The sequence below is a fragment of the Eleutherodactylus coqui genome, chromosome 13 (genome assembly GCF_035609145.1).
Source record: "Eleutherodactylus coqui strain aEleCoq1 chromosome 13, aEleCoq1.hap1, whole genome shotgun sequence".
NCBI lineage: Eukaryota > Metazoa > Chordata > Amphibia > Anura > Eleutherodactylidae > Eleutherodactylus > Eleutherodactylus coqui.
The window spans coordinates 116,943,358-116,965,197 of NC_089849.1; the positions used below are offsets into that span (position 1 = coordinate 116,943,358).

Below are 21,840 nucleotides of genomic sequence, written 5' to 3' on the forward strand. Positions count from 1 at the left end.
CTCTACAGGTAATATTTGGTGCCGGAAAACAGGAAGTGTAAAAGCTGTAAAGTTCATATATCCAAACGGCCAAACACAACTAGGCACCCCGACAGGTTGCATCGCCTTGGTTAGCGGTGACCTTCGGTTTCTGCTCCTATTTTCTTTGGATCCAGAGATGTGACCAATAACGATGCAGGGATCCCAAAATACACACAGCGATACAAGAGCCGCCTGGATGTACGAACCTTAAAGTCTGAGCTCCCCGTTTTCCTGTAGAGATAATCATGGGACGATGTGACATTGCGTACAGCCGTGAGATTGTACTGCGCATGACTGCGTACTCATGCAGGCGGTCATACGCAGTACACCTGTTTGTTTTTTTGTGTATATTTCCCACGCTATCACTTAGCGATGACGCGGATACCCACAATGGTGTATGGGCTGTCCGGATATATGTGACCATAGGGAACAATGGGCTCTACGTCTCGTATATCCGCGGTAAAATAGAACATGCTGCTTTTTATTTTACACTTGCGGATTATGCAATTCTGACACGCTAATGTGATGGGAACTGTGTAAGACAATGCATTTGATTGGCTGCGTATTACCGTGGATCATACCCTTGCGGAATCCGCAATTCCAATCCAGTCGTGTGAGACCAGCCTTACACAGGGGATGTAATTGTCAGTCCTCAGGCTTAGCCACGGGTGTTCTTATTACAGTACACTATATGGACAAAAGTATTTGCAGGGTTTTTTTTGCTGCGGAACCCGGGGCTGGCGCCCCCCTCTGGATTCCACAGAATTAACCCTCCATAGTATGCTATGGAAAAATGACACTTCATGCACAGTTTGGTTTCCGCTCACGTATGAAAAATCGCAGCATGACTAATTTTCCTGCGGTTCCCACACAGACAGCTTCCATTGAAGTCAATGAAAGCTGTCCAACCCGCGGACCGTCCACTAATGACATTGCAGACGGGCTGCAGATTCCGCAGGTAAAGCAGGAGTTTTTTAAAAGACTCTTTACTGCGCATGTCCGACGACGAGTCGGGCGGACCATCCTCAGTACAGAGAAGCTGGAACAAGACAGGTCCGTACGGACGCCGGCGAAGAAGACGACAGGTACTCAGGGTCAATCGCTGCGGTTTTGCCAGATTCCGAGCGGTATTCTGCAGCATGAGGCCAAAGCTGAGTGGCCGGCGCTGCAGCAGTTATTTGATGTGAAGTATAACTTTCTAATGTAGTTTGACAACAAGCAGAGAGGAATTGAAACATTTTAGAAACACTGTTTACACCCAGTGGCTAAAAACAAAAGCCCCTTTCACCCCTGCGTTGGGGTCAGTTCAGAGTTTCCGTCTCTACGCTCCGTTTTTGGATGAGAAAAACTGAAATAAAACGGAAAAAAATAATCAGTTTTCTTCCTCATTGATTTTAATGGGTTTTCAAAAAAACGGAAATGCTTCTGTTTGCTTCCATTCTGCCAGGGTTCAACTTTTGGATGGAAAAATTACGTTGCAGACTACGCTATTTTCCCACTCAAAAAACGGAAACCTGATGGAATGGAAGCAAACGGAAGCCTTTTGGTTTGTTTTCCTTTTTTTTTTAACCCATTGAAATCAATAAGGAATAAAACAGATTAGTTTTATTTCAGTTTTTCTGATCCAAAAATGGGAGAGACATGGAAACCCTGAACTAACCCTAACGTAGGTGTAAAAGCAGCCTAACCTAGGTAGAATGGTAAAAGGTATCAGGCTGTAGTCTAAACTGTCTAGCTAGATCTCCTGCGACTGTTTCCCACAGCACTACAAAGTAGTTATATTGTTGCCCTCATCCACTCTCGGCTCGATTATTGCAACTCGTTGCTGATCGGCCTCCCCTGCACCAGACTCTACCATCTCCAATCCATCCTGAATGCGGCAGCCAGGCCCATCTTCCTGTCCAGCCGCTACTCGGACGCCTCTGCCCTGTGCCGGTCACTGCACTGGCTGCCTGCCAAATACAGAATTCAATTTAAACTCGCCACCTTCATCCACAAAGCCCTCCACAGCGCAGTGCCCCCCTATATTGCCTCCCTCATCTCAATCCATCACCCAACCCGGGCCCTCCGCTCTGCTAATGAAATCAGGATGAGTGCCCCTTTAATTCGAACCATTCCCGCCTCCAAAACTTCTCAAGCGCAGCACCTGTCCTCTGGAATGCACTACCAAAAAATATCCGGCCAATCACTGACACACTAAACTTCAGGCATGCTCTAAAACCGCACCTCTTCAGGGAGGCATACCACATCCCCTAAACCAAACTCCTCTGTACACCATCTGATAACATGCTCCCTGACCTACTGACTGCTATCCCTGCTAGCCGTAATCAACTGCCCCCTGCAGTCATACCGATTCTGCCGTCACATAGCTAAATTTCTGACCATTGTCTATGTGTATATCATCCCTCACTCTCCACCGCGCCATACCGTGCACATCTCCAGCCCCTTTACCTTCTGTATCACCCCATTACTTGTAGTATGTAAGCTCGTTGGAGCAGGACCCTCACCCCTATTGTTTCCATCAACTGATTACTATGTCACCGTGGTTCTGTAATTTTTGTACTTTTGTCTTTCTGTATTCCACCTGTCCTTGTAAGCGCTGCAGAATATGTTGGCGCCATACAAATAAAGATTATTATAGTAATACCTATTCACTGACAGCAAGCATAGTTTGTTCACCAACTCACCCACTATGTAGTCAGCCTCACTCTGAATGGCTGAGCCGCGGCACTTGGGAACCAATCACTGCAGTGCTCGATGAATCAATCACAGCCGTCGAATTGAATGGCTGTGATTGGTCCATTAAGCACTACAGTGATTTGCTTGAGAACCAGTCAGAGCCAGTGCTTCCTGGAGGCGGGGTTTTTGAAACCCCTGACCAGGAAGTGCTGGGTGAAAACTACAAGTAAGTCTGATGGAGCTTCAGAGAAGACGTGCGACAAAGCGGACAGCGCCTGATAGGTAATGGATTTATTTATTTTTTATGTAGCTAGGGTTTATTTTCGGGGTAGAGCTTATATTTCAAGCCCCCCCAAAAATCCCAGCAAAAGAGCGAGACAAAATCACGATATCACACAGAACACTGTGATTTTCTCACATCGCTGGCGGCCGTGTGAAGAAGGCCTTAGTCTTCATGCATTTTTCCAATTTTGTTTTGATATGATGGCTCTGATACAAACCCTTCTGGCCTCTAGTGCAGCCCGGGGGACATTTTCACTCCAGTCAGTTTCAGGTTTCATGGGTCATTCTGCGAGGAATCGTTGGAATTCTCTTTGTGTGGCTTAGAAGCGGAGGTCCTGGAATGTGGATTATGACGTCTTGGGCCCTTTCACCTACTTTGTCAACATCTTATAATACTCCATGTCTGATGAGAAACCACCCGCAGTCTGACTGCATGCCAGCTGAAAGCCATTATCACACCTCTAATAGTCCCCTGGATCACAATATTCTGCACTTTCCCCCTCTGTTATATGGGGAGGACAAATCAGGTGATTTTCTCACACTGCGATAGTGAGTGAAAACTCGCGATTATGAAACTAATGAATTTCAATAGTTTCAATTTCATTTGTGATGTTTTCAATCCTGCGATGTTCCATGGGAGAAAAAAAAGATAACAGCATGTCTATCCTTTTTGAAATATCGCCCATTGCTCCCAATAGGGCCAGCGGCAGCAGCATCGGCCCCATTGACAACAATGGGAATCCGCAGCAGGTGATTCCTTCAGACCCGCCAGGACAGCACATCCAAGGGATTAACCTTGTCCTGGCGGGTGATTAACGAAGGGAGAACATCACGATCCTCTGCAGGAAATTCCTTCATCCCTGCGGGGATTCCGCTCACCACTGAACACTGTGACAGCAGCGGTAGAGGATTCCTTCACCCCTGCGGGGATTCCGCTCACCGTTGAACACTGTGTCAGCAGCGGCAGAGGATTCCTTCATCCCTGCGGGGATTCCCCTCACCACTGAACACTGTGACAGCTGCTGCAAGGTGTTTAGTGATGACGGGATTCGACACAGGGATGAAGGAATTCTTGTCGCTGATGTCACAGCAGACAGGAAATCGTGATGTTCTCCCTTTGTTTTTTAAATGGGCCCAGCCCTGCTGCCTCCCCTTTGAGAGCAATGGGATGAAGGGGACCCCAGCAGTGATGGGAGGCTGTTTTCACATGAAAACGCCTCGGATCCAGGGGTCTCACATGGATTGCAAGGGTGATATCGGGGTGTGAATCACGGCCTGATACCACTCTCGCCAGTGTGCAGGAGCCCTAGGGACTCTTTCACACGAACATTGTTTTGATGCAGATTAAGCGCATCAAAAAAAAAATTGGGGTTCTTTTTGACAATTTTTTGACGCACCGAAAAAAAATCACACGTCTAAAGATTTTTTTTTACGCTGAGGTTTCTATTGGAGGTTTTTGGTGTGTAGATGCGCATGCTGCAGTTTTTTTTTTTCTTTTCTTGTGCGACCCAAATGTGCAGGAAAATTACACCCATATGAACAAACCCATTGAAATGAACGGGTTCTATTCTCTGCGTCTTGCAAGCGCAAATACACCCATGTGAAGCCGGCCATAGGAGAAGATGACCGATTTCTTCCAAAACAGCACCGCACCTGACCATGGGATGCGTGTGGTATTGCATCTCAGCTCCATCACGTCAATAGAGTTGAGGCACAACCCATGGACAGGCATACCCTACAGTGCTACAACACGAGCCCCATTAACGCTCATGTAATAGTGCTAACGGCCGGGTGGACCTGCACTTACAGGTTCAGCCCAGCAATTGTGGGGAACCTGGCGTTCATCTAATAGTCAGCCTTAGGCTAGTTTCACATGGGCGATTGTGATATAGCCGTGAGAAAAATCACGGCAAAATTGCATATGTGTTCATGCGATGTCTGGAGAACCATCGCGCATCGCCGCTGCTGCCCACGATTGTCCTGCGCGATAGGTGTTTCTAATGTTAAAAGCGCCTCGCACGAAAATTGCAAGTTCTTGCATTGCAATGGGATCAAATGAAGACTCTATAGGGAACAGGGGCGATGAAAGAGAGCAAATTGCAGTGAAAACATCACAGATGTGAATGAAGCCATAGAAAAGCAAGGAATTCATAATTTTGTGTTTTCACTCATTCTCGCATAGCGCGATTTTCCTGCCAGTGTGAAAACGGCCATAGGCTAACTATATGAGGAAAACACGCCTATGTGAACGAACCCATTGAAATAGGTTCTGTTCACTGCATTTTGTGTTTGCATGACACAACTATGGGTAAAGTTAGTCAGATGTTGTACAAAGGAACATTGATGCCCCCTACTGGTACTCTTATGCAACAGTTAATGCAAGCAGACAGTCTTCTATTGCTGTTCCACGTATATGGTTTGCGCCACCAACCTGGGGCATTGGATTCACCAATAGTGCATATGACCCACTTCGGCAACCCCCGAAGCAAATACCCAGCACCAAAAGATTAATCGTCACTAATAAGGTTAGGAACAAGTCTGATGGCATTAATGGCACCGCACACACCACCTCCAAGAGGGGAGGACGAATCTAGGAAGCATCTGGGACCATTTTGCTCCAACTTTTACACAATCATAACCCCCGCTCTGGAATAATTGAAAAGGCAGGCGGCTAATAACGATGGTGGCTGAGGCGGTCGGGTGCAGCAGAAGAGGCACCGGCGATGGTGGCTGACCAGGCAGGTACACAGGGAAGACAACAGCTATTTTGCGCTAACTGCACTGTGGCCACATGAAGTGCAGTTAGCGCAGAGTGGCTGCTGCTTTTCTGGCCTCCTATTTGCTGGAAGCAGAGTTCTTTGAGATTTTCATCTCGCTCCTCTCTGACCAGAAGTTGTACAACTCCTAATTTCCCCACTTCTGGAATGGTACGTCACATCCCTCCGAGTTCCAAGTGCGGGAATACAAATGTGAGGGCTGCCGGGACCAAACACTTTGTTTTTTGTATGGGGACATTCGAAGAACAACATACTGCAGCACCTTTATTTCCCTGTAGATGGAGCTGTAGGAGGGCCTGCTTTTTATAGGCAGAGTTATAGTTTTTATTGGATACAGAAGACTTTTTGATCATTTTTTATTCCATTTACTATGAAGCACAATGAACAAATGAAGAAAAAAAAAACAAACTAACAATTCTAGCATTTATATTTCCTGTGCAGGATAAATATTGTGACAGTTGCCAAGATAAATAAATATATGTTTAAAAAAAAAAAAAAGTTATATGTAGATAGACCGGAGCACTGCATGGCGCTATAAGTGCAGGGATTGGTTATTGAAAATTGGGCTTTCAAAAAGATTTTATAAAACGCAGTCCTGCAATATACAAAGCGGCCACAAAAATAAGCCAAGCGCCGCACTGTTATAAAAGCTGTGCAAAAGAAAAGTTATGTTGCCCATAGCAACCAATCACAGCGCAGCTTTCATGTTACCTCAGCAGTATAAGAAATGAAAGCTCCGTTGTGATTGGTTGCTGTTGGCAACAAAAATTACAGGGGTAGTCGGCGAGTCGCCTGGTGCTGAAGAACGCTCATGCAAAATTTCACTCAAATCGGACCAGAACTGTGAAATTGTATACGACACACGGATTATGTAGATATGTTTTAATGGAAACATTTTTAATCATCCTAGTTTTATATACTTTTAGCCCCACTAGGGGACCAGATAATGTGAGTGCTTGATCACGCATAGTACTGCAATCCCTCAGGGCTCGTTAGGATGCGTTCATCCAGGCTCCTGCTGCCGTGACAATGATGGAGTGAGAGGGAACCTAATCTTTCTCTTACCCATTTAGATGGAGAGATTAAAACAGGCCGGGACGTAGCGCTTGCTTCCACTGGAAATTCACCCACCAAATATTTACGGTTCATCCTAATAAAAGCCACGAGCAACACATTTAGCTTTCCATTGTAGCAATTCTAGAAACTTTTATGGAATCCCGCAGTGGCATAGGAAGACAGCTGAAGACAATCTGGAGGATCTTCCTGCTGTTCTCCTAGTCTTTATCACATTATATCACACAGGACAACGTAAAGGACTTCGATGGCAGTTGGAGGATCCTCGGCGTGGGAAATCAGTCTAAGGGACCGTTCACACATTCAGACCATTTCTGCAAGATGCAACTAAAGACACAGAAAACTCGGCACCAAAGTCTGCAACTATAAGACAAGTTATGGAACAGAGACGTGCAGCAGCAGAATGAGCAGCATCTTCAGGAAATATTCTGCACCTGTGAACGGTCCCTTAGACTGACTTTCCACACAGAGGATCCTCCAACTGCCATCTGAGTCCTTTACGTGTCCCCATGTGATACAATGTTGTGCTTGGGTCAGTGAAGACACTGACAAAGACTAAGATAACAGTAGGAAGATACTCAAGATGAAAATGCAATGGTTTAAACCATGTATCAAACTCATGGCCCGCGTGCTGAATCTGCCCTCCATGTGGCCAACTGCAAGGTCCGGATGCAGAAGGACCAGCTCTCCCCTTTCCATGGAGGATGCAGCCAGCAGAGGGCACAGCTACCATTTTGGATTGTTAGCTCCAGCATAGAACTCCAAACCGCTCTGTTTAACAACTCCCAGGCAGTGGCTCAGCTCTAACAGCCCTACCAGCCACCCTCCAAGGTAGGAAGCTTCGGGCTACAGTGGAGTAAGGGGAGTAACCCCCACCATAGTGCGTAGCGCTCCATAGCCAGGGTAAGGAATCCTTATATTTAGGCCTCATTCACACGGGCGTATGCAGGTTCAGTCTATGAAATACACAGCATCTTCAGACTGAAACTGTGTATTCACCCCATATTTGACTTTATTGCATACATATTCTCACATTCTTTGCATAAGTATTCACTGTGGTTTTCATGTGCGCAAAAAAATATAAATATCCCAGAAATTCTCTCTATTCATGCGTAAATACACATGCATCCTGCCTATTCACGTAATCCCATTGACTTTAACGGGAATGTTGGTCCATAACATGGACATAGAACATGCTAGGTTTTTTTTTTTCACGCACGTGAAAAACATGGAGGTTAAATGGCGTTTATGCTGCCCGTGTTACGCATATATAAAATACATGTGTATTACGAAGCACAAATACACCCATGTGAATAAGCCCTTATAAATGGCTGTTTGATGACAACATGATGCCAATGTGACCCACGGTAAAAATGATTTTATACTGCTGGCTTAAACTGTTAAAAATATTCATTGTGTGAAAAGTTCAGGGTCTTCAGTGGGTCAAACAGAGGAACGCTGGAATATACGGAAAACGCCTATAATTTGGCCAAGGTAAGAGTCTGAATTTACAAATCTGTCATCAGTGAAGACTTGACTACAGCGTCATAGTTCCACCAGTAGAAGATCCAAACCACCAGTCCGAGTTGCCAAGACATCTCATTCTCTGACTTTTGCCCTTAAAAACATTTGCAGTGAGATGAACGACTAAAAACCCCAAACAATCTGTCTTTAAACAAGATATCTATCCCAACCACCAGCCATGTTGCTGTAGGGCACTTTCCATTGGTTAGTCTTCCTTTACGATCATGGGTCATGTGTAGAGATGAGATGAGCGAGCGTACTCAGATAAGCACTACTCGCTCGAGTAATTGGCTTTATCCGAGTATCGCTGTGCTCGGGGCTAAAGATTCGGGTGCCGCTGCGGCTGACAGGTGAGTCGCAGCGGGGAGCAGGGGAGATCAGGGGGGAGAGAGGGAGAGAAAGATCTCCCCTCCGTTCCTCCCCGCTCTCCCCTGCAGCTCCCCGCTCCGTGCCGGCACCCGAATCTTCAGGGACGAGCACAGCGATACTCGGATAAAGCCAATTACTCGAGCGAGTAGTGCTTATCCGAGTACGCTCGCTCATCTCTAGTCATGTGCAGTGAGTTTTGAAGCATTTGGCACCCTGACTTTGTAGCAATTTCTTCTTTTTAAGGTCCCGGTAAACTTGGACAACTCGCTGCCGTTCATCCTCCAATAGTCTCTTTCTGGCTAAGGACGGAGCCGGTATGGGGGCTGAGGAGTTGGACTTGTCCAAGATGTTTTTCAACAGAAGCTTCTTCTCTCCGGGCTGGAGATGTTAAAAAAAGAGAAGACCATCAAACACGGATACTGTGAAAATAGGAGCAAGTCCCAGGTACAAGTAGTCAAACTGATAGGTCAATAAATTCCAATGGATAGTTACCCAATTTGGAGCAATTGGCGATTAGAAATGTGCTAAAACACAACTAGACGTGTTCAGCTTGGGTCGTAGTATCCAATTCTGTATGGCTGATGGCTAACCTTTCTACGCTCAAAAACCATAAAATCTCACTGTTCCCGATACACTACATGGCCAAAAGTATGTGCACCCCCCTTCTAGTTAGTGGTTTTGAACATCACAACAAACGGGTGCATATAATTCAGGATACAATGATATACTCTCTAAGGACAACAGATCAAGAGTAGAGGGTGCATGCAGAAAAGATTACTGACTTTTACCAGAGCACTACTATACTTTGCCAATCGACACTCACCGGTCATCCGCTTACCAGGCCGGTGTGCTTGTGTACCAAGCCAATTTCTACAGTAAGCAAATGGCTCAATTGGTACCACAGGCAAAATTCCCATTGAAGTAAATGGGAACTTTATCTGCAATACCAAGCCTGGCCACTGCAGTAGAAAAAGGAGCTGTTCGCTTCCTGCAGAAATCAACTCTGTACACAAGCACAATGACCTGGCAAACAGCTGATCGGTGGGAGTCCCAGGCGGCAGACCCCCGCTGATCTACTATTAATGGTCTATGCTAAAAATAGGCCATCAATAGTTTACAAGCGGAGAACTCCTATAAGAGCCGAAGGCACTCAAAATGCAAATATCCACCAAGGTTATCTTCTTACGATACGAGTCAGACTTGAAAGGTATTCTCCTTAAAATTCTAGATAAGTCCCCATGCCTACCTTAACCACAGATCCCATTATAGAGCGTTGGCTCACCTTAAGTTCGGCTGTACTTTTCCGCGGCTTTACTGTGAGAGTTGGAGGCTCCGTTACCACTTCCCCAAACATTACGGGGTCTGCTCAAGAAAACAACTGGATTAAAAATCATTTCTTACATGGCATTTGCAGTATCTTTGTAAAGGGCCACTCTGTTGAAATTATTTAATCCATTCATTATGTAACTAACACCCCACCCCCACCCCTGGAGCCCTTCTGGAGGTCATATGATCCCAATTCTAACCAGCTCAGATATACTTGGGGTTGTGTATTCTCAAAGTAGTCAGTTTCTCAGTCAACCCAATATCTGTGTGATGCTATTACCTGGATGCTACCACAGAAGTTATTGAGTGGGGGACACAGACACTCCTGTCACTGATGATGATCAGACTGCTCTTGTCACACAGTTATAATAGAGGGGATCACTGCTCATCCTCCTGACTGTATACTTCTTGTCTGTAGCTTAGTTAGACTAATACAAAACACAGAAGGTAATGAGTGTCCTCCATGCAGCAGAGATGGAACATGTCGCACTGCATGGAGGACACTCATCGTGGGATGGATAGTACAGAATAGTGAAAGAGAAAGCAGGCAGAAATCCCAGCATCAAGAATGGTGCTGGATAAGCATCAGACAAGAGGCTGCACTGCATGGAAGTGGGTGCAATGTACATAGGAGACATCCAGAGTGTGACAGGCAAACAAGTGAGGGGTGCATTTTCACCATACTACCCTAATGGGTAACTAAATGCATGTAGGCATTTCTACATTTAGTCAACACTGCTATTAACTAAAGGTTCTGTTCACATCTATTTTCACTTTAGGTTTGGCCCATGTAGCGGGATAGCTCTCAATGTGTCCATAGGCTCCTAACGTACCAAGTAGATGCCAAAAGACTGTCCATTTGCTACATGCTCAGCCAGCATCTGTTGGCAAGACTTTTCTTATTTATAGGAAACTGTAGTCTGCTGACCTTTCCCATACAGTGAGCGAAGAATAAACACGTATAGCATGTGTCATGGAATACTCCAAAAGCCACCGCTAATGTAAGCAAAAGGCAAGATCTCCATGGCACAGAGCCCTGCATATTAAATACAAGCATGCATAGGGGAGAGGGAAGGAGTCTATGCATGTGTAGGTAGGTGGGTGACTGACTTCATAACACGAGGCTAGGAGTGTAACTTCACGATAGAGTAGCTCTGTTTCTCCTACTATACATCACCTGTGAACATGTCTTTTTCTAAACGAGACTCTTTCTTGTCCTCTTTTTTCTTTAAGAACTTATCAAGACGTCTTCGATCAAAGCTGAAACAGAACACAAAGTTTACATGCAACTTCATCTAGCAGCAGCAGGTTAGACAACGTTTCAACCCAAAAAGGTGAAGAACCTACTACTGTAATGACTCCTCTCCCTCAGAGCTGTCACCTTAGGCCACGCTCACATTTATTTAGTTTTTACACCTTTAACCCTTTGTAATCCATTTATTTTTTATCATCCATTCTCCCCAGCTCCAAATAAATTGGAGCTGGGGAGAATGGATGAGAAAAAATAAAGTTTTCCCTTCACCCTCCTGATCTGACAGAGTTCAGGAGGGTGCAGGTGGTCACTACACCGTGGGGGAAATGTGGAAGTAATACTTCCGCATTCTCCCTTCAGGCTCCCAACTCGGCGTTCATGTGACCGCTGGGGGTGAGGTGACACCGGCGGTCACATGATCGCTGGCCGTAATCTCAGTGCATTACATAGCGCTAATTGAGAGCTATGTAATGTGTAAAGGAGAAGGCAGAAAGGGTTTTTAACCCTTTCTGCCTTCTCCTCGGGGGTGCTTGATGAGGATCAGTGCAGGAGTGTATCTGCACCCGATGTGTCTGACGATCGGGTGCAGATGCACTCCTGAACTGCAGTGTCGGGCCTGTCCCGACATCAAAGCTGTGGAGGAAAATGATGATTTTGGGGCAGGCCCGACATTGGATTGGAAAGGGTTAAAATGTATTTGTTAATCACCCAATGGAATACAAGAACATTTACATAGTAATAAGGAGAAGCATCAGTTTACATCCTGATCACGCAGGACCAGTCACACGGAAAGCGACATCTTTCTTGAACAAACATCTCTGGAGATAATCTTACAGTATTTCCTGCCATCGGTTTTTGTTTCTACATTCCTTATTTGGTGGCCAGAGCAGTAGCTTCTAGTTCTCTCTATCATGAGGAAGTTTCAGGACAGTCTTGACTCATAATGTCCTCAGCCCCGTCCTGAGAGTCCGGTGGGAGGAGTATGGATAAGGGAGGGTTGGGGTTAGGGTAGGTGAAGTGGATACGTTTACTACAAGAGACAGACCAGGAGCCGTTTTTGCCTTATGGTTGGGTTTCCCTGCCCCTTGCTTTCTCTCCGCTAGCCTGCCCAATGTTCCCCTAAGTTCCTTCATTAGGTACCATTCTGTGTATCTAAAGGGGGTTACTATAGTGGATTTTTCCGCCTCTGAGAAGCAGGAAGTGAGAAATCCCTTCAGTTTTTTTTAAGTGTCTTTTTGCGCCCCTTTCCTTGTGCCTCTACTTCTATTCTTTCCATGGTCATTACGCGAGTCGGGCCACCCACTTCTGTTACCTCGGGGAGCGTCTGTGAGAGCCAGTGTTTTAGGATTCCACGCTTGGCAGCTAGGAGGAACACATGTATGAAGGGTGGGGGGGGGGGGGGGGTTGTTCGGTCACGTCTGTTGTCTGTTTGGGATGGAAGAGTAGGAAGAGCTTGTTCACGCCTATTTGTATCTTCCATTTAGTTTGGATGTATTGTGCTATAGATTCCCAGAATTGTTTTTGTTTGTATGACCACATGGAAGTCTGTGGCCAGAAGGCCACATTTTGGGCACTTGACCCGTCACTCAGGATTTGTTAAAGCCATATATAGTGCATTATTGTGAACAAGGCCTCTCTCTGCACCTCGCTCCGTACAGTTTGTGTATCGGGCTCCAGCTTTGAAGAAGCTCATTCTCCAAGTTGTCATTTTGTATGACTTTTCTCCATTGTGTAAAGAGTTTATGTGACTGACCGGTTGAATTTGCCTTTAATGGTTTTCTATACTGTTGATAGCGATGCTGGCGTATGTGACTGCTCAATGAAAGTGTCAAAAACGGCTGGCAGGGGCTTCTCTTGATGTTAGCTGACCTGCTCTTACAGAAGGAGAGGGCCTGTTTGATTTTTAAGAATTGTGAGGGAGGTAGAATTTATGTTGTAGTTCTAGTTGGGTCAGCCATCTTTGCTCTGTGTCATGCATGAGTGGGCAGCTCGGTTAGGGCCATTTACGTGCCATGTCTTGTGTACCTTGTCATCTTGTCCCCTGGGGCATATTCGTGTCCCCATTCTTAGATATGAGGAAGGTGAGGCCATGGGCCTTTCTCAGTTCCCTCCACATGATTGTGTCTCTCAGTAGCTGCATACTGGCGCTTTTAACCCGTCGCGTCCCCTCCCACCCCCACGACAGTCCAATGACGTCACAGAGGGAGCACTTGCTCTGTGAACCCTTCTACATAGATCACGACAGGTAAGGTGTTAACAGCGGGGGTCGCTGTCCTAATGCACCGCCGCTGTTGCAGCAGGAGGCCAGCTATCGGTGACAGCAGTCTCTTGCTGCCGGATAGCCTTGAATCTCTTCTGATCTCGCGCTCTCCTCAGGGTTTAACTGTACGTCCTGTTGCGCTAAGTATCAGGGAGCCAGGATGTACAGTTACGCCCTGAGGCGGGAAGGGGTTAAAAGGTAACCAGGCTTATATCTGCCTATATTTGTTATGAATGTAAATTGTTATTATGTATCACATCAGTTAGGGTGGTTTCACACCTGCCGGGTTTTAGACGGAGGATAAGGTGTTGCAGAGATTTTTCTTCTGGTATTTTCAGACGGATCTGCAGCGGAACCATCAACGGAGGCTCCACCGCGGATGTGAAACCACCCTAGGTTTGACCTTCTGAAAAGGGCAGATTTTGTTTTATACTCTATACTTTTTATTATTTCTTGAAGAACTTATCAAGACGTCTTATTATCTATACATCTGATCTGAGTCGACTTTGAAATGCTTTCTGCTGGATGTTTTATCTCGAACAAATGGTTGATGTTCACCCACATCCTCGGCTCGCGTGATTTTTGCCTATCCTTGTTATGGTGTTTTTTCCTGGTCCTATACGTATAGACATTATTCTCCATCTAGGCACAAGGAACTCATGAGAGCTTCAATGCCGGTCACTTTTAGCTGCCCGGTATGGGAGAAGACACCACTGATCTTCCTAATCAAGGACGGTCAGTAAGTAAAACTCTATAGGGATGCATTTCGCTAAAACTCCCCAAAACTAAAATTCTGTTTATGGTTGGTGCATACTGGATTAACCAAATCTTTCGATCTGTACAAAACAACTCACTCTTTCTTCTTTTGCGACTTCTCCTTAAGGGGGACATCCTTCACAGGTTCCCCCTTCTCCTCCAGCTCCTTCTCCGGCATCCGCTCCAGCTGATTCTTGCTGAGGAACATGACGTGTTGAGTTTCCCGGTTCATTCGATTCAGATAAGAGTGCTCAGACTCCCGCTTCTTCCGCTTGAACTTGGGGACCTTGATGTCAGTCTGTAGCTCTTTATTGTTTGGACCTTGATTCTTTACTGAAAATGAGAATGGCAACGTCATAGCTATGTCATCAGAATATCTCGGCTCCGATCTGGAAGATTCAAGCTCAACCATGTACTACAAGGATGCCCATTTATCTGAATGACACCTTGCAGTGCGAATGGCTGATTTTGCTGGAGGAAGTAATGGCCGGCCAGCCTTTTGCCTTGAGTCTGAGCTGAAGCGACCAGCCGATTCCTGATAGGGCACCAAACTGAAATCTATAGCATAGGATTATAATAGGACAATCTTATATAGCCGACGTTTATTATAGCGATATCTCAGCACAGCAACATTTCTTAAAACACATCAAATTATGGAAAGGCTAGTTTTTCCACGATCTATTTAAAAAGGTACTTCTGTTTGTGAGACGCCCCTTATGTAGGCAGCGTATGTCCAAGTAACATCCACGTGAATGCCAGGACCCACGATTTCAAGCAGATCATTGCCCATACCATCACACTGCCTCCTTGCCCATTTCCCATAATGGATTCCGCTGCCATCTCTTCCCTAAGTACAATGCTGGTCAAAAGTTTTAGAACATCTCGATTTTTCCAGGTTTTATTGATATTTATACAATTTAATGTCTCAAATATCCTTTGAATTGAAAGCATAGAAATAATAAATTAAAAGGGGTTATCCGGGACGTAGTTTTGTTCAAAAACTTCAGCGTGCATTAGTAAAATAGCGGAATTTGTTCTCACCCTTCCTCGCTCCCTGCTGTTGCGTCTCTCTGCTCCCTGCTGGTCTTCACTTCCCTGGGAGGAAAGCAGTTAATGTATCGGCCACATGACTGATGCAGCCAATCACCAGTTCCCTTCAGCGGGTGGATAGCTGCAGCGCTCACAAGACCCAGTCGTCATCACTCCCCTTCAGTAAGTGATGTTCAGCATGCACCAGGGGCGCATGGCAGAGAGAGAGTTTGAATTTTGTTATTTTACTACTGCAGGTTGAAGAAGTTTTTAAACCAAACTATGGCCCCGACTAACACCTTTAAGATGAATATAAATAATGTGTTGACGTCATTTCATTAAATGACACTAGATTTTTGACTCTTAACAGCAGCCCCCTCTAACTGACATAACAGCTTTACACAAAACATTCTTTCTACAACTGCATGCATATCTTGTTCAGGAATGTCTTCCCAGCATTGTTGCAGAAGTTCCCACAAATGTGCTGCACTTGTAGGCGGCTTGGCTTTCACCCTTCTGTCCAGTTCATCCCCAACAAGCTCAATGGGGTTTAAGACTGGAGACTACAGGCAATTCAATTAAGAAGTTCTGATGTAACCTAGAAAAATGTTTTGCATCATTGTCTTGCTGCAATATAAACCCATGACCAACTAGGTGATCACCAGAGGGTATTGCATTGCGTATCAAATGCTGTGGTAGTCTTTTTTGTTCAGTGTACTAGTCACCCTGTGCAAGTTGCCAACTCTGGATCCAACGAGCCTCAGACCATCACGCTTCTCCCTCCATGTTTGACAGTGTCACACACTCAGGAACCATCCTTTCACTTACTTAACAGCATGTGATAAATCAAAATTTCACATCTTTGGTACATCAGTCCATAAGACCTTCTTCCACTCTTCAGCAGTCCTCTGGTGGTGCAGCTTGTCCAGGAAAGTCTTTATTTTGAAATCTTAGCAGTGGCTTTCTTACAGATCCTCTACCTGTCAGACCTGCAGATGAACGTCTTCCCTTCACGGCTGGAATGGAAACGTGTTTATTTCTTGCTGTATTAAGCTGCGCTTGAAGATTTTATATTGTGGAGTGCCGATTACACAAACTATTTTCAAAAATGTGTCATCTGATCTTGTTGTGGCCTCTTCCTGTCAGAGTTTCCTCCAGCTTCCAAGTGCCTTGTGATTGTATAGGTAACTGTACTGACTGCCACCTTGGCTTTTTTGACAATTTCAATGTTAGTACAGACCTACACTTCTGTCGTCCCTGATTAATCACCTTTTTCTTGTCACTATGATAGCAATGTGCTCTGTCCTGAAGAGCAAAACTGTCCAAATCCTGCCCTATAGGGTTTTGGAATGCAGTCTGTTCCCACACTGGTTATGTAGAATCAAAGAGTTTGAGAGTAATCAACAAAAGTTGAGACACTTGTAGGAATAGTTTGCTTCCAATTTCAAACCATAATTTGCCTTCTGTGCTACAGAGCAGCCATCCTTGAAGTGCTCTCTGAAAAAGCCCTCTGCTTCAAGTAAAAAATTCAGACTATTGTTGCTTTTCAGGTTAAAACTTCCTAATATTTTTATGTTTTTAACATACTTTTGAACAATTTCACGTCATTTGCTGGACTTGAACTGCGTTAAGTGTCAGAAGTAACTGATAAAATTGAGGTTCAAAAACGTTTGATTGGTAGTGTAGGGCACACTGCAGTATTGAAAAATACAACTTGTCCCATAAAGCAACAAGTCCTCAGACAGCTACATCAACAGCAAAAAAAAAAGTTATGATTTATTTTTTTAAATGAGGGGAAAAAAAAAAAAAAAAAGACTGTTCTCAATGGGTTATCTATTCTTCTACATAGTATAGGATTTTTTTTTAACCCCCTTAAGGACCAAGCTGTTATGTACCTTAAGGACCAGACACTTTTTAGGGATTTTACCCATGTGGTGGTTTTACTGCCCTATTTTGTTTCCTTTAGCTACCAATTATTTTTACTGCGTTTTTTTTCCGAGACATATAGGGCGATTTTTTAAATATCTTTTTCACTGACTTTTCCCCCCGTTTTTTAGTTTTATTGGGAGCAAAATGCTGTAGCAGGGAACCCCGGCAGTCATTTGACCCCCTCCCCGGCTCCCGAAGTGAAAGTTACATGTTACTTTCTAGTACACAGTGCTCATTGAGCGCTGTGTACTCAGGGAAGCAGAAAGGGTTAAATACCCATCATGCCTTTTCCTCTGGGTTATCAGCTGTCACCAACAGCTGATAACCCGTTCCTGCCTCTGATTGATTGCAGAGCCAGGACACTTAAAGTGCTGCCGTAATTTTACATACGGCGGTGCTCAACCCTTTCCAATCCAATTATTTTTTCTCATTCATTCTCCCCAGCTCCAAATAAATTGGAGCTGGTGAGAATGGATGAGAAAAAAAATACATTTCCCTGCACCCTCCTGAACTGACAGGTGGCACCCAGCGGTCACATGATCGCCAAGCCGGGAGACAGAAGGGAGGATGCGGAAGATGCCGGACAGGTAAGTAGCCCTCCCCCCCACGGTGCAGGCTCCCGACTTGGCGTTCATGTGACCATTGGGGGTCAGGTGACACCGGCGGTCGCATGATCGCCGGCCGGTATCTCCTGCATTACATAGCGCTAATTGAGCACTATGTAATGTGTAAAGGAGAAGGCAGAAAGAGTTAAAAACCCCTTTCTGCCTTCTCCTTGTGGGGCCGCGATGAGGACCAGTGCAGGAGTGCATCTTCACCCGATGTGTCTGATGATCGGGTGCAGATGCACTCCTGCAGTGCAGTGTCGGGCCTGCACCGACATCGGAGCTGTGGAGGGAAATTATGATGTCGGGGCAGGCCCGACGTTGGATTGGAAAGGGTTAAAGCCCAGGACCAGGCGCCGTAAATTTAATGTGCCTGGTCCTTAATGGGTTAAGCGGTGTTAACTTTTTAGGCATCTTATGCTTATCTACTAGCTTATATTAGTCTCATCATTTCTGTAACATTCTTGCATAAAATGTTTTATTGCTTTACCACTGTAAATCACGTTTTAAGTGGCTGCTGCTAGGGCTCTCCCTTCCAGCTACTCTGTAATCTGCTCTCTGTTGGGTACAGAGCTTCTATAGTAACAAGGACACAGGGACATTTCCAAAGCTCCTGCGCCTGCTGTTAATGTCACAGGCAGCCGGCTGACAGATCTGCAGACACTGTGATAATGATTTCTACAATCTCTGCATCTCCTGTGATTACAGAGAAAATAATTTTATATATAAACACACACACACACTATAGTGGGTTTACTAACCATTTGGCCAGAATGTCCGAATTGTCCTGGGAAAGCATTGGGATAGGAATTCAAAATCTGCCTCCATGCTGATTGGACCAGAGACAGTGCAATGCAGCATAGGAAGTAAGGGCGAGGAAGTACAGGACAGTGAACTACTGGCAGAATTCTAGGTTTGCTACAAGCTCCCTACATGAAAAGGGATTGCAAACATCAGAGAAACGATAAAGACCACCTGAGAATCAGAATTTACAGACTTGAAATTGGGGTCAAACAGCAACAGATGAGTGTAAGGAGAACCGGGGCAACATTGGAAAGCTTGTTAAAAACCCAGGTACTCTTTAAAGCAGCCAGACCCTTTAAAATTATCCCTATATCCCCTCACCTGTTTTTTTCTTCTTTTTCCTTGGTTTGTTCATCTCCATGCGGCTCCTCATGATCTCTCGAAGCTTGAAGGGGATTTCCTGGGTATCCAGGTCCTTCGGTTTACTATTCATTTTTTTCTTTTGATGTCTAGATACAAACACATCAGAGCATTATAAATGACTCATTATGTACACATGAAGCTCCAGCCTGGAGATTATAGAATGTGGTTAATAAAAGGATCCAAAATTAAAGGGGATGTCCAGAACTAAGGGGGAAAAAAATGAGGCGATATCAGGAAGCTGTATAAAGCAGCAGTACTAAAGGCTCTCTCGCTCATTGTGTACTGCTGCGTGCCGACAATCCTCATACACTCATATCTTGGCGTGTATACGAGCGTAACATGTGCCAAGATAGACCATGCAGTGAACGTTTACACGCACTTTGCGATCTGTGTGCGAGAGGCACAATTGAAAGTAATGTAAAGATTGCCCCGTCCTGTTTGAGGATGGAACCTGCGATTTCCTAAAAAAAAAAAAAACCGTTTCGGTGCGGGACAACCCCTTTAATTCAAAAGGACGTTGCACACTAATGTCAGACTAATAGACATGAAAGTCAAGGACACAAAATGCTCTCCTATCTTCATTGGCAGCCATTGTGTCTCATATTCTCCTAGCGACGACTACAGCAGAATAAAACTTTTTGGGCCTCATTTAAGCAAAACTGTCTACCAGCAAGACACTTCTTGTTGCCCGTAGCAACCAATCACAGCGCTTTCATTTTACCACAGCAGCTTCAGAGGTGAAAGCTGCGCTATGATTGGTTGCTATGGGCAACAAGGACATCTTATGATAAACAGTTTCGCTAAACGAAAGCCTTGAGTTTGCTTCTATTGATATCAAATTTATGTATCAGAGTTTCAATAACTTCTGGGTAGGCAGCATGTGACCGATGCAGCAAATCAGAGGCCGCAACGTCACATCCACAACTCTGATTGGCCGCAGCAGAAGAAAACAAAAAATTAAGGAGTGGTGTTTACAAAGTGGAGTCCCCCCAAAACACTGTCATGTCCGAGGGCCACGTTCACACGCAATGGAGCCGCTGCAGCGTTTCCAGCACACAATCCGCAATATTTTGAAATCCCGGCTATGTTTCATTTACATTGCGAGGAAAATACCCGCTGCGTAATTGTCCTCGCGGAGTGAATTTGTACGTTAGCGTATAAGCGGCTTTTACTGCACGTTCCCACAGCAGAATTTAACATAAAAGTGATATAAAAGCCAAATCCACAAGTGTTCCCGGAAGGGCTGGTTGTATTATGGGTTTCAGGGCGGAGCCGCCTGTAAATTCACTTTGTTCCTCCATTGACGCAGTTGAGTAAAGCCCCTTGCACACAGGCGATTGGATTCCACATGTGGGAGCCCGCAGCGGAATCTGTCCGTCTCCAGCCGGCGTCCGCGAGTACCTTCTCTTTTCTGTAGCACCGGACGCTCGCCGTCGCTCATGCGCAGCACAGGTTTTTAAAAATAAATCTTTATTTATACTGCGCCGTCGCTAGACGATGACGTGGGTACCCGCGGCCAATCCACAGCGTCCATTGCGGATGGAGCGCAGGTCGGACGGCTTCCATTGACTTCAGTGAAGGTTGTCCACGCGGAGTCCACAGAAAATGAAGCGATTTTATTTCCACTTTCAAAAGTTGAAACCACTATCTGCTCATGCGAGCGAATTGTCCCCCGCCAAAACGGGTTTTTTTTTTTTTCAATAGCCCCCCCGTTCGGCGCGAGACAAACCCGACGCAGGGGTTAAAAATAAAAACCGGAGAGTGCTTACCTGAATCCCCGCGCTCCCGCGACTTCTTACTTACCTGGTGAAGATGGCCGCCGGGATCTTCTCCCTCGGTGGACCGCAGGTCTTCTGTGCGTTCCATTGCCGATTCCAGCCTCCTGATTGGCTGGAATCGGCACGTGACGGGGCGGAGCTACGAGGAGCACGAGCGGCCCCATTGAGAAAAGCAGAAGACCGGACTGCGCAAACGCGTCTAATCCGGCGATTAGACGCTGAAAATTAGACGGCTCCATGGAGACGAGGACGCTAGCAACGGAACAGGTTAGTGAATAACTTCTGTATGGCTCATAATTAATGCACGATGTACATTACAAAGTGCATTAATATGGCCATACAGAAGTGTATAGACCCACTTGCTTTCGCGGGACAACCCCTTTAATGCGTGCGGAATACCACAGATGATCTGTGCGGGTGACGATCGCAGACTCCGCAACTCAAATCCCGTCATGTGTGGCCAGCCTAAATAAATGTAGATCAGAGTCGCACTAAAATCAGCACCATCAGCCAAGAAAAATGTTACGCAGACATTCCGCCCCATGTGAGCAGTGCCCTAGGTGCCACACCACACTGTGTCTTTAAGGGGTGAAACCAGAAGCAAACAATCCCCCTCCCCTCTTTAAAGATGTCAGCAGCTGTACTACTAGTCAAACAAAGACAACTACAAACCCTCGAAGCCGCCCCGTGTCAGCACCGGGGCCAGAAGACCCTGCGGCTTTCATTACTCGCTGCTTCTTCATGATCACTCCAGTAAACACACGTGGGCCGCGCGAGCTTCCGGCGCCTGCATTATACGTCACGTGAAACCTGCGCACTCTGGCTGTTCTTTGCTGTGCATGGCGGGAAGCTGCCGATGACGTCACGAGGTCGCCATCTTTGAAACTGGAACTTTTTTGCAACCAGAGTCTGTTTGCGTTATTTTCGCTTTTCAATGTCAGGGGGAGTCGGAGACCTGCCGGGAACCGCGTTACTATGGTAACCATGCGAGGAGCACGTGACTTATACAAGT

The 21,840-nt window shown here is 45.6% G+C and overlaps 1 protein-coding gene across 1 annotated transcript; it reads right to left on the bottom strand.

Moving 5' to 3' along the window:
• Positions 1-6,056: 6,056 nt before the first annotated feature.
• On the bottom strand, positions 6,057-21,626 carry CCDC137 (coiled-coil domain containing 137). The gene is made up of 7 exons (XM_066586093.1): positions 21,501-21,626; positions 19,009-19,136; positions 14,419-14,653; positions 11,230-11,312; positions 10,009-10,088; positions 8,906-9,104; positions 6,057-8,585 (listed from the first exon to the last, which is right to left on the bottom strand). The coding sequence occupies exons 1-6, from the start codon at positions 21,569-21,571 to the stop codon at positions 8,907-8,909; spliced, it is 795 nt and encodes a 264-aa protein (XP_066442190.1). The 5' UTR covers positions 21,572-21,626; the 3' UTR covers positions 6,057-8,585; position 8,906.
• Between the last annotated feature and the right edge of the window lie 214 nt (positions 21,627-21,840).